At 54.9% G+C, this 13418-nt stretch overlaps 1 protein-coding gene across 1 annotated transcript in view; it reads right to left on the bottom strand.

The window, feature by feature from the left end:
- Igdcc3 (immunoglobulin superfamily DCC subclass member 3) overlaps positions 1-11691 on the bottom strand; it is a gene marked incomplete at its 5' end in the record, with an annotated part of 35824 nt that extends 24133 nt beyond the window's left edge. Inside the window, one exon of the mRNA XM_023712646.1 lies at positions 11376-11691. Within this exon, the coding sequence (XP_023568414.1) occupies positions 11376-11691 (316 nt within the window). The remainder of the gene's footprint in view (positions 1-11375) is intronic.
- Between the last annotated feature and the right edge of the window lie 1727 nt (positions 11692-13418).

The raw sequence follows: 13418 nt of genomic DNA, 5'->3' as shown, positions 1-13418 counted from the left end.
TAATATGGCTTTATTTCAGCGATGCCTGGGTCTCATCAACATCACACCAGCTCGCTTGTGATGACCCTGACTTTGTCACAGTTCAATGGGAAACGGACTGATTGCAAAGAGTCCGAAACAGAGAAAGGGGGGCCAGGAATACCAAGCAGGCTCCATTCTGGGCTCATTCTAGGTAATATAATTATTAGTGATCTGAGATAATAGAATCAGGAATATTCTAATCCAATCTGCCTGTCAGCCTAAATTAGACAGGGCTTCTCTAGGTGCTAGAGGATTGGAATACAATTTTAAGAGACCTCAAGAAATTCAGGTGAAGAGAACTGTTGTAGAAGGAAGGCAACATTTCAAATAAGCTGGGGTGGGGCTGGTGAGATGGCTCAGTGGTCTAAAGCACCTACTTATAACAAGCTTAGCAAAACACCTGGACCATGGTTCAATCCCCCAGCACCACATGTCAAATAAGCTGGGGTGTAAGAGGCAAAATGAAAATGTCCCAAAAGGACAAGGGGGGGGGGGAGTTGGCTGATGGTAGACAAAGATCTGGGATTGTGGATCTCTGATTCTAAATCTCTAAGGTCCCAGTAGGCCTGGCTCTGAAACTAGAGGCCAAATCCCCTTTGGCCAATCAGCACACTGAAAAGGCATCAAGAGCCAGGAGCTAGCTCAGTAGAATAAGCACCTGCCTGAAAAGGGCATCCCTCGGAGGCCTCTCGGTTACAGCTCTGGATGCCAGGGCTTGGAGCAAGGCCCCTCTCTGAGTCTCAGTTTCTACATCAGTGTGAGGAGAAAAGTAAACTGGACAGGAGGCTGGGGAAGAGGGGAGAGGAGGGTCAGGGTGAATGGGCCAAGCAAGAGAGCTGTCCTCTTACCACTCCTGGTTCCCTGAGGTCCCTCCCAGGCGTTGAGATGGCCACAGCCCCCACCCTGCCTCCACGTCTGCTATTCTGCAGCCTCCAGGCCCTCTCTGCTTCTCCTTTCGAGGTTTGTCCATAGATGTCTAGCCCCAGGCAGTCACCAATCTCAGGCTTATTGGCCAGCCAGCTGGTGGGGGGGCGGAGGGAAGGGGACAGGAGCCTGAGACCTCTATTTCCAATCCTCCTGCATTCCCCCATCCCAGGCCAGTTGCAGGATCCCTGTTGTGTGGAGCTCAAGTTCCTGAATTTGCTCCTACACTAAGGATTGTTTGTCATGGTTACCTAGAACCTGGGATGCAAGGATGCACACAAACTCAGCCCTGCACACGCATTCGTGCACACACACACCAGACACAGGAGGCCGGTGCTGGTGACTGGATAGCAAGGGGCTGGTTGACTGCACGGGATCTGCCTGAAAGTAAGCAGGAGAGCCATGGAGGGGTACTCAAGGCAGGTGGAGTCCCAAACTAGGGCCCACGGACCTCCAAATCAAAGGGTCCCCAGGCTGCAGATGGCATGGGAGCAGAGGGCGGTTGGCTGTAAGGCACTCCAAGAAGCACTGGGCATTGAGGCTCCCTGCTGGCCCCCTAGAAGGAGCCAGGCTGCTCCTCCCTAGGAGTCATGGACCCCCATTCCAGACTCACCCCAAAGTTTCAGTGCCCACCCTGTTCCGGGGCTCCCAGTCACAAGTGCCCCCTTACCCTCCCTAGTCTGGGCCTCCCCTGGGCCAGGGTAAGCACGCCTCCAATGGCCACGCCCTACCTCTCCCACCTGGACTACTGGGGCTTGGAGCTCTGGACATCCACTGCCCAACTCATTGTTCCGGGCCCAGAGGGCAGGGAACCCCACTGACCCCTCTCCAGATTGATGGAGGAGGGGAATCGTTTCCAGGCTCCTCAGAATTGGGGGGCCATGAGCCTTAGACCACCTTCTCCTATGGGCTATGGGGACGGGACAAGGACAATCAGCAGCCTCCACTCCTCCAGGCTGATTGTGGCTCTTCCCCCCAGCCCCCTCCTGCCAGGACCCCTGGGGAGAAGGAGCCTTCTCAAGCCCTGCCAGTTCCTCTCCTGTGATTTGTTCTGAATTTTCAAACAAAGAGTAATTATGACAGATGTGGAGCAATCAGCATCATTATGCGCAGAAAACAAGAAAGGGAGCTGGGGGCTGGGGGTGGGGAGTTTGCTTTCCCTCCTCGGAGTAAGGACTCCCACCTCCACCTGCAGCAGCCCTGCTCTCCCACCTCCCTGGGGAACCCACCCCAAGCCCAGGAACACTTCTCTTCCAGGAGAAACAGGACTCACCGGGACCTCTCCACTGTGGCTCGGAGGTGGGGGTGCTCCTGCCTGGCCCACGAGCAGTGGACTTCAGCCTGGTAGGGCTCTGGGCTCCTCTGTCCCTCCCTCCATTGCCTGCGTCCCCCCCCCATTAATATTAATCTGCTCTCATGGGATTTGACCCCCCTCTACAATACACAGGCCAGTGAACGTCAGGTCTGGCAGAGGTGTGTGTAAAAATCTTCACTTTCCTACTCCTACGCAACCTTGGGCAGGTTTGCCAGTCGTTCTGCGCTTCCACTGACCCACCTGTAAACCAGGACTGGCAAACCTATTCATGGAATTGCTGTGGGAATTAAGTGCAGGAACCCAGGGAGGGCTTTGGATCAGAACCAGCCCAGATTACTGACTCCACGTGGAGATTCTCAGTAAGCCTGGAAACTTGGAGGCCCTCTGCTAACTGCCCCGGATGTCAGGAGGTCACATCCGCGATTTGCTGGTGAATCAGCCCCACTCAGAGCTGCAAACCACAAAGCCCAGCAGGGCAGGGCATAAGATGAACAGAATTACTCTGCCATCTGCCCTGCAGAGAGGGGCCAATAAAAGACTCCACCTCTCTAAACCAGAGGAGAAGGATGCACTGCAGAAGCTCCAAGGCCAGAGGCCTGAGAAGCTAGACAGAGCCCTCCCCCGACACACACACATCAGCCCAGGCTGCAGGACAGAGCTTGGGCCTCAGTATTCAAGTCCATGAATTGAGGCTGGATGCACTCAGCTGCGATCCCACCTGGAGCCCCGGGAGACCTCCAAGGTGCAGCGGGCCGGGAATCCTAGGATTCTTCTGCTGCAGGCTGCAGCTCAGCAAAGGGCAAAAGGGGAGCGCTCGGGTCTCTCTCATGGTGGTCCACCCCCTCCTCCTCATCTCGGTGGTCTGGACTCCATCTGCCCACCCCAAGTCCCCCGGGCCTCTTAATGGTCCCCCCCTTGCATTCCAGTGGCCTTGGGGGCAGCAGCCAGACCAGAAAGTCCAGTTCCTGCCCATTATCTCTGCCTGCATCTCCCTGCAACCCAACACCGGCATTCCGGAGAGCAGCCCAGGCTGCCCCTCCGCCCTGGTCAGTGTCAGTGTCCGTGCTCTGCCTCCGCGACAGGCCCTGGCCAGCATCTGGCTTCTCAGATTCCGCAGAGGGAAGGCCAGGCCTCCAGGGAGGCGCTGATGTTCAGGGAGGCCTATGGGCACCTTCTTTGGGGTCCTCTTAGTCTTTCCACTTCTGCAAAGGCCACCTGCTTCAGAAACAGAGGGCTCCCCAGTGTGAGGGAACAAACTGGGCAAGAAACAGGAACAGCCAAGGTGGAGATGCTAGAACATCCTTGCCTGCCAATCCTGGGGGCTCTGTGCCCCCACCCCCACCATCTCCCCCTTAAGGCCTCTGATCAGCCTTCCCAGCTCCCAAAGTCAAGGGCGTAACAGGGCTGGCATGTCTTGGAACCAGGTGAACAAAGTTGAGGACAAAGGGAGCAAGCAAGTCCAGAAATCAAGAAGAGGTTCTGGGGGACAGGAGGAGCAGACAGGCCAGCAGCCTGACTGTCATGCAGCCAGGTCTGGGGCAACCACTGAATGAGTAAGAAAACTGGGTCTGGCCGGTTGGGGTGCTGTGTGGTGCGTGGCCATACCCACAAGCCATCATGGAACCCTCCGCCTCCACCCTTGCTGCTCCTCTCAGCTGTCTGTGAATGATTAGTCCCTTCCAAGACCTAATAAAGTTATCTGTCACAGCCCCTTCACCCTGCTCAGTGACAGATTTCTTTAGGAAAGTCCTTGGAGGCGAGACGAACCCCAGCCCTCAGTCCTAGGCCCACGCTATGCTCAGGTGCTCAGAAGTACATGCACGAACACACACATGCATGCACACGTATGCACGCACACATGTACTGCATGAGGCTCTACTTTGCTTGTTTGCAATTAGGCTATGGCCGAGAAATACAGCTGCCACAGGCCGGTTACACTGGTAGGCGTTTTGGCGGATTCACTGAGTCCAGTTAAACAAAGGCAGCAGTGAGCTGTCTGGTTTTCTATCCTGGGCACCCTCTGTCCTTCTGTTCCATTCTCTTTTTCTTGGAGGCTATGTAAGACAAGCTTCTAGGTGCTGTGCAAATGCCTCTCTCTCTCTCTCTTTCTCTCTCTCCCCGCCATGCTCAGCATCCCAGCCTGCGGGTCTGGGGAGCCCAGGAAAAGGCAACACAAGAAGGCCAGGAGTGAAAAAGTCCTTTCTCCCCTTGGGGGTGGGAGGGCACCGAGGGGAGGGGGCCTTGGGCCTGCCCCACTTGCAGCCTGCAAATGCCTCTCCTATTCACCGGCCCACATTCCCAGCCCAGGCGCCTGGCCGCTGACAATGCCCGGGACAGGAACAGAGAAGATTTTCACATTGTGTTTAAGGGGCCAGCTGGCTGCCTGCGCCTCAGAGCCAAGGTGTGGGAACCAGAAGCGCCAGACTTCCACACCAAGTCCCGCGGGTGGGGTGAGGGCCTCCCTCCCTGCACAGTGAGGACCTCAGAGCCTAGGGACACAGGCCTAGTCCAGCGGGGAGGGTCCAGGGCCCAGGCATGGAGGGGTGTGAGCTCCGGAGCCGGGAATTCACATCCCATCTGGCGAGGCAGAGATGTGCACAGTGGCAGCCACCCTGGGATCCTGCCCTGGGCACATTGTCCCCTACCCATCCTCCCAGTTCACAGCTTCTGTTCTTTGAGTTATGCTATCAGTTACAGGGCAGGAAGGAGAGGGAAGGAGAGGGAGAGGGAGGGAAGAGAGGGAGGGAGACCCCCAGAAGGCCACATGTTCATACAGTCTTTTACCAAACCTTACAGGCAGAGTATGTGAGAAACACAAAAGAAAGCAAACCCCTTTAGGAGCTTAAACTCTAGTTGAGGAGACAGATGGGCTGCTATGTAGCTACAAAACAGTTACTTAACAATGCACTTAGGGGAAGGGTTGGCCCCACAGCGCTCCAGCCTTAGGAGGGGAAGACAGAATTATGCTAAGCTAAATGGTCTGCAGGGAGGGACTGGGGTGGGAGGACCAGGGGAGGGAAGAGACTTGGGGAGCCAGGTGCTATGTGACATGGGCCTGCAGTCCCAGCACTTGAGAAGCTGAGGCAGGAGAACGTCGACTTCAAGGCCAGCCTGGGCTATGAAGACAGACGTTGTCGAAATAAATAAATACAGGGGCAAATTCCAGTGAAGGCAGGTGTGTCTTCTCTAGGACTGAAAGAATTAATGACCAAAAAAAGGGCCAGGGAGATGGCTCAGTAGAATATGCGCTTCCCTGGCAAGCACAAGGGCCTGAGTTCAATCTCTGGTTTCGGGTGGAGGGGGAGACTTAATCCTTAGGGCAAAATAAGCCTGGCTCCATTCCCACAAATTGGGGGGGGGGGTGCCAGGGATTGAACCTAGAGTTCTTGCACTGAACCATATCCCTACAATATTTTTTAAATTTTTAATTTTGAGACAGGGTCTCCCTAAGTCACTAAGTTGCAGAGGCTGGGCTCAAATTTATAACCATCCTGCCTCAGCCTTCCCAGTCTGATGTAAGATCTATGACAGCACACATGTCTCCTGGTGTCCAGAAAGTGTCCTCTCTCCATTCTCACAGGACCAGCTGGGGGTGCAGATGTCCCCCATGTGGACGGGATCGGACAGGGGCGGTCCTGGCAGAAAGGGACAGGCCTGGATGGGGGTGCTCTGTCTCCACACCAGTGACCCCAGCTCTGCACCTGCCTGTCCCACCCAGGAGGCTACAGTTTGGGCTTCAGGGGGAGATATCCTCAGGCTCCTCAAGGGAGCTGATTTCAGGGAAGGAGGGATGCTTGGGTCCCACATACCAGGCCTGAGTAATCAGGTGACAAGGGTGCCACAGTGACCTCTCCCTTCACGCAGGGTCCCAGAATACACTCAGTGCCCCCCAATGTCCTGGTCCCCAATGACTCTTGTCCCTGGTTCTCCTGACCCCACCCAGGCCTATGCCCAGACCCTGGCCCCAATCCAGGTGAGCATGGAGGAGTAGCTGCTTTCCTATCATTCCTCGAACCTGCTGGCAATGGTCCAGGCTCCAGAGAAGGAGCCTAAGACCTGGAGACATGGGTGATCCGAGCAGCGAAGCAATGTCACCCTTCCTCCTCTATGGTCCAGTGCCTATTCCCAGAGTTGGGCCACCAGGGGCCTTTCTGGGACTCACACCACAAAGCAGCTCCCTCCTCAGAATAATAATAGTTATTATGTCTTCTCAGCCCCTGATGGCTGAGGCAGGAAGATAGCCATGAGTTCGAGGCCAGCCTGGTCTACACAGTGAGTGTCAGGCCAGCCTTAACTACAAAGTGAGGTCCAGTCTTAAAAGGCAACAAAATAAGTAAAGATGAAGAAATATAGCTCGTGATACATATGTATAATTCTAGCTACTCAGGTGCCTAAGGAGGATCACTACTTCAAGGCCAGTGTGGCAACTTAGCGAGATCCTTTCTCAAAAGTAAAGGTGAGGGGCTGCGTGTATAGCTCAGTGACACAGCACCTGCCTGGCAAGCACAAGGTCCTGAGTTCGATTCCTGGTACCATAAAATAAAGATAAGGCAGGCGGGCATGGTGGTGCACACCTGTAATCCCAGCACTTGGGAGGCTGAGGCAGAAGGAATGATGTGAGTTTGAGGCCAGCCTCATCTACCAAGTGAGTTCAAGTCCAGCCTGAACTGCATAGTAAAACCCAAACTACATAGTAAAAATTCTTTTTTGTCAGAAAGTCTAGAAAGAAAAAACAAAAACAAAACAGTCAAGAAAGAAAGATGGGGAGATAGCTTAGTGCTCCCCTTGTTTCACTCCTCAATAAGTAAATATGTACATGAATGGAAGCTGAGGCTCAGAGAAGGAATCTCCCCGAGTTCTATAACTAGTGAGTGGGGTCAAGGCCCTAGTTCACCAAGCCCAGGTCTCTGGCTGCCTCGGCCCAGGCTCAGATCCACTGTTGGGCCTGCCCAGGCCGGCTAGCTGGGAATCCAGCCAGCATGGTGACAAGCTGGACCTCATCCTAAATTAGGGGGCGGTTCCGAGCATGAGGATAAGACACACAAAGCTCTTCCCCCAGACCAAGCCCAGGCCAGGTTCTTTCCACCCAGCACTTCACTGGATCCTCCCACAGGCCCTGCTGACGAGGGTCCAGACATCCTAGAGCCGCAGTGCTGGTGTTTGAACCCGCCCCACTGAAGCCCCAAGGGCTTCGTTCTGTGCACTCCACTATGCTGCCAGCCAGACTGGAACGCGGGAGTGGGCACTGCTGTAGCCCATGGCCACCCAGGGTGTGGGCACACCGTGGATGGGCTCTTAAACACACATCCAGGTCTGAGCCTCAATCTGTGCATCTGAAATCCAATCAAGACCCCCAGGTGACACAGGCTGGGAAAGCCAGTCCTGGGTCCCAGATCTCTTGACCCCAGCTGGTCCAGAGGCCTGAGACCAGGAACGGAGTAGCAGGGACTAAGGTGGAAAGAGACCTGGGGTGGGGTCCCCAGCCGTCCCCACTCCCTAAGACTGGGCCACACTTCTTTGGAGTCTTCTAGGCACAGGGACATCAGCCAGTGGCAATCCCTGCATGCATCCCCACTCAGCCATCCCTCCAGAGGGACAGTACGGGCTCCACAACCGGCTCCACCCATTCTACTCGCTGAGAGGTTGCCCTGGAGTCCCCTCCCTATGCATCCCAGCAGGCAATGGGGAAAGTGGCTTGGGAGCGGAAGGGGCAGCTTGCTTTGCTGGAGATTAGCCTCCACAGCCACCAAGATCACACTCAAAGGCTTTGTCCAAGAAAGTTCTGTTTAAAAGTTTTGGCACAGTTAGCCCAAAGGTGCTCTGCCCCTGACCTACAACATCCCCCCACCTTGCAGGGGCCACTCTGAGCCCACTGGGAAGGAGAGTGCGCCCACATACATCTACCTGAGTACCCAGGAGGCCCCCTGCGCTGATCCCTGATCTCTCAGGAGAATAGGATCGTATATTGAGTTGGTGCTGACACCCTGGCTGTCAACCCCTGTGGAGCAGGTGGGAGAAGCCGTGTCTCCAGAGGATCTGCACACCCTTGCCAAAAGCCATCCACCCATGTCACACAACATCTATAGTACCAGCGGGCAAATGGGCAGGTAGTGATTACTCAAGGAGGAGACCCAGGCAGGGCTAAGGAGCTTTGGAGCCTTCCAGGACATCAGCCTGTGAAGCGAGAAAAGAGATCCAGCTACTCGGTTCTTGGCATCCACGCTGTGCCCCTTGGGGCCTCAGCCTAGCTGGGGGACAGAGGAGGCCAGGTTACGAAGGCAGTGTCTCTGGGGCCTCAAAGGATTAGCCAGGCCAGCCCCACTCCCAGCTTGATTCCTTACACAGTGAGAGGCGCAGGGACCCTAACGACTTGAAGGAAGCACCACGTGGAAAAGTGCACTGGCAGGATGAGGATGTGGCACAGTGGTAGAGCACTTGGCATGTGCATGGCATGTGCGTGACTCTGGGCTCAACCCCCAGCATTGCAGAAGTAAATAAGTACATAAATAAGTGTTCTGTGCCCCCCACCCCTGGTCCTTGCCCTGGGTCCCCATGTCGCTTCTGCACACCCAGACATCTGCTCAAAGGCACACCAGCCTTCCCTCTGCACTGCTGGCAGGGCCGGGAACAAGGCCGGCCCAGCCAGCAGCGATTTGGTCTCCAAGTCCAGGGCTGCCTCCCAGTGAGCTCCAGATGGGGGCCTGGACCAGCCTGCCTTAGAACAAAGGGGCATCTTACATCTCGCGAGAGGGCTCTTGCCTTGAACAATTCATCACTCACCAGCCGTTCAGAGCAACTGTGCGAATGCCCTCAGAGCCAGGAAGAAACTTGTCAGCGCCAGGCTGAGAAGGAGGCAGCGTGCCGCGGGAGTTAGCGAAGGGGCCACAGGGCTCAGGCTGCCTCCACTGCAGTCCTGGTATTGCCTCCTGTCAGACGAGGACCTGCACCCCCTCAAGCTCAGTTTTCTCATCTATAAAATGGGGAGGAGAAGGGCCCATCCCCTAGAGTCCTTGTGAAGACACAGTCATATAATTCCCATTCAGCACTTGAGGCTCCCAGCATGCAGTGAGTACTTAATACCCGTTCGCGAGGCTTGTTACCTATTCAAGGGCCCTGCTTCTCCACCACGACCTGTCGCTTTCAGTTCGCCACCTCCCCAGGGTGCACTGAGAATCTGAGTATAGGCAGAGTGCTACTGGTGTGCACAGATTCAACAGGATAACAGAACTTCCGGGACACAGTCAAAACGCACCTACTATTCTTATCACAGCAAGTGGTCCGTGAGAGCCTGCGAAGTACAATTTTAGATCTGATGCACATCGCCTGGCCTTTTTGCTCCCAGTCCAAAAAGCACATCAGCATGAGAGGAATACACATCATTGACGTAACACCCTGGATCATTTTTTATTTTAAATCATTTGTATTATTTATTTATTTTTGCAAGGATTTAATTTAGGACCCTTACACTGAACTAGAAGCTTTTTTTTTTTTTTTTTTTTTTTTAGAACTGGGGATTGAGGGGCTGGTGAGATGGCTCAGTGGTCTAAAGCACCTACTTAGAACAAGCTAAGCTAAACAAAGCACAGGGACCACGGTTCAATCCCCCAGCACCACATGCCAGCCAGCCCCGCCCCCTGGTGGGCTGAGCTGGCCACACAAAATAAATAAATAAATAAAATTAAAAAAAAAAAAAAAAAAAGAACTGGGGATTGAACTCAGATCCTTGCACTTGCTAGGGAAGCGTTTATTCCACTGAGCCATCTCCCCGGCCCGAAGCTTCTTTTTTTTAGACAGGTTCTCCCTATGCAGTTCTGACTGGCCTTGAACTCAGTGATCATCCTGCCTCAGCCTCCTGAGTAGTGAGATCACAGGCATGCACCACCTTGCTCGGGATTTTGGTTGTTTTGTTTTTCACTTTGAGCTAAGGTTCCTGCCTCAGCCTTCCAATCAGAGCACTGGGCTTATAGGTGTGTCCCACCCACCCAGATACATATATATATTTAATGTATTTGGTTGTTATAGGGTTTTACTACGCAGCTCAGACTCATATTTTGTTTTTGTTTTTGAAGGAAGGAAAGGTTTATTTAGCTCACAGTTACTGGAGGTTTCAGTCCGTACGCAGCTGGCTCCAAGGCAGACTGGCACATGGCAGAGGGCAGCAGCTCCTCCACAAGGCTTTCAGCCTCCCCAGCGCTGGGATTACAGGTGTGAGCTACTATGACCTGGGCTCTGGCTGGCTCAGCCTGCCCTGGGGGCGGGGCTGGCGGGGTCTGTGGTGCCAGGGATTGAACCAGGGTCCCTGTGCTTGTCTAAGCAGGCGCTTTAGTCGGCTGAGCTATCTTGCTGGCTCTCCTACTATATATATATATATATAGATATATATATAGATAGATAGATAGATAGATAGATAGATAGATATAGATATAGATATAGATATAGATATAGATATTTTTTTTAATTAATTTTTTTTTTTCCAGAACCGGGGATTGAACTCAGATCCTTGCGTTTGCCAGTCAAGCGCTTATCCTACTGAGTCATCTCCCTGGCCCCCCTCCTACTATATATTTTTAAAGTATATTTGTTGACAAGTTTCAGAACTCCATTGCTGGTATAGGGAAGCCTTACCCACCAGCTCTGAAAGTCACTGTAATTAAAAATTGCATGAAACCAAGATGACCGTAAAAGCATGTTTAGATTCCCTGAGTCCCATCCCCAGCACCACCAAACAAACAAACAAAAAAAAACCTTCCCCCATCCATAAAGTCAGTGGTTTACCTTTCAATGCAAGAACCACACAGAGGGGACTGCGATGCTTAGGTGCTGGAATTGTGACAGGCACGTGGAAGCCAAGATCAGCTCACCCCAGTTCTGGGCTACATTCTTCACAAGTTCCATTCCTGCCACTTCTGGGGTCACCCTGGACAAGTCCTTTTGGGAGCCCAGGATCTCATTCTACCACCCATACTCACTGCTGGATTCCTCTCAGCTGACTCACGCTGGGACCTCAGTTCTGCACAAGGTTGCCTGAACCCGCCCTGCTCCCACACCCAGACCCACCCATTAGCACTGTGGCCTCTCCCAAAGGAAGCAGGGACAAGAAGGGATGTCCACTTACTTGCAGCCTGGACACGTGCCTTGCGGCTGACCACCAGCCCAAAGCGGTTCTGGGCCACACACTCATAGTCGCCCTCATCCGACAGGCCACCTGCCTGCCCAGCACAGAAGTGAGGGATTAGCAAGGACCCATTGGCCAGCAGGGTGGCGCGGGCGCCCTCAGGCAGCTCCGCTCCATTCTTCCTCCAGGTGATTCGCACAGGCGGGGTCCCCTCCACTTTGCAGCCCAGCACCACAGGCTGCCCGGGGACAGCAACATCATCGCTAGGCTCCAGGACAAATGCCAGTTCTGCAGAGTGACCAAGACCTGTGGCAGGGAGGAGGAGAGGTCAGTGTGTAATGCACAGTCACGCCTCTGACTCCCACGTTTCTGTCATGTTTGTAGGAAATGCAGTACAAGTGTCATCCTGGGCAGTGTGCACCCAACACAGACGAGTATTATTTCTACCATGCTGCCTTCTACAGATATGGAGTCAGAAGCCCAGAAACCTTAAGTGACTCTTCCAGGGTCTCACAGTTAGTAGTCAAGAATCTGGGCTCAACAGCAAGACTGATTTCAGCACAGGGGCTGCCACTTCTGGGGTCATCCTGGACAAGCACTTTCAGGGGATGATCTCAGGTAAAGCATTTGGTGTGTCCTTACTCCCTCCTTCTCATCTATTTACATTGAGGGTAACAGTGCACCTGGTCCCAAATGGCTGTGTCACCCCATTAACAAACTCCCAAGACACTATGGAAAGTTAAAAGTTCTAAGATACAGAATGAAATAGCAATATACACCGTGTGTGCTTTTGCTGACTTAACTAAGGCTTGGCCCAGTGTCTGGCGGGAGGCAGAAGCAGCTGGCTCAGAGCCAGGGCCCAGGCCAGGCTGTGGCCTGTTGCCATCCTTCCTGTTTCCCCCAGGTCTGAGTCTTGGTCCTGCGGCCTTTTTTTAAGGGAGAGCTGAACAGTAGCCAAATCTGAGACTTCCCAAGCCCCAGCGGCACGGGGGTCCTAGCACGCGGCTCACAGCCAAGCTCCATGCTCTGCAGAACATAAATGGGCTGGAAGAGCAAAAGAGGGAAGGAGAGGCCAGGCCAGCCCAATCTGGGATCAGGAGACCCAAGGCGGCAGAAGGAACCAGCACTCAGACCCCAGGCGGGAGGCAAGTCACCCGCAGCATACGACTTGCTATCCCACCACAACTTTGCTCCAGGAGGAATGACCCCCACCCCTAGTCTGAAAGGACAGCCACAGACCCCGCCTCGCATTTCCAGGGAGCCCGCGAGCCTGGAATTGGCCCCCGCCTGCGGGAGGGGAGGGGAGGGATGCGCGATGCCTGCCGTCGCCCCCACCCCAGGGAGCACAACGTTTTCAGACATCTGAGGACCCCATTTCTGCAAAGCTCCGACCCCCACCCCGCCTTTCGGCTGCCTCCCACTCTCCTTCCAACCCCGTCCGGACATCACCGGGAAAGTTTCTCTTTGAGGCGGGCCCGGTGTTCCGCTTCTCAGGAAGGCAGAGGAGAGGGAGGAGGCCAATGTGTCCGCTGAGAACTTGGGGTGTGCGGAGAAGGGACTCGATCGGCACCCCTCTTCCGTGAGATGGGGCTGTTACTGCCACCGAGGGCGAGGAGGTGGGCACCCAGGTACTCTCCTCGTCCTCGTCTTCCTCTCCCCTGTTTCCTCGAGCGCCCTCGGGTCCCATCTCGGCTCCAAATCCCGGATGCGCCCGGCGCACAGCTGTGTCCCGGCTCGGACCCAGGTCACGATCTCTCACCTCGGGCTCGTCGGGGGTCTCCCTGCGCCCCAGCTCGCACCCCTCGGGGACTCGGCCGTGCAGTGACCCCCAACGCCGGCCTCCCCAGCCCCTCACGCCTACGTCAGGGACGCAGGTCCTTCTCCGAGTGCCCGAGCCCGGCGGACCGAGCCTGGTCCCTCCCGCGGGGCTAGGTTCCAGCTCCCCCGGCCCGGCCCAGTGCCCACCCGCCCGGCCCTCGCTCACCCTCTCCCGGAGCGGGCAGCAGCAGAGCGGGCAGCAGCAGCGGCAGCAGAAGCCAGCGC

Source organism: Octodon degus, unplaced genomic scaffold (assembly GCF_000260255.1).
Source record: "Octodon degus isolate 3935 unplaced genomic scaffold, OctDeg1.0 scaffold00026, whole genome shotgun sequence".
In the NCBI taxonomy this organism is placed as follows: Eukaryota; Metazoa; Chordata; class Mammalia; order Rodentia; family Octodontidae; genus Octodon; species Octodon degus.
Note: the sequence above shows the minus strand (reverse complement) of the source record. Positions and strands in the feature narration are given on the sequence as shown.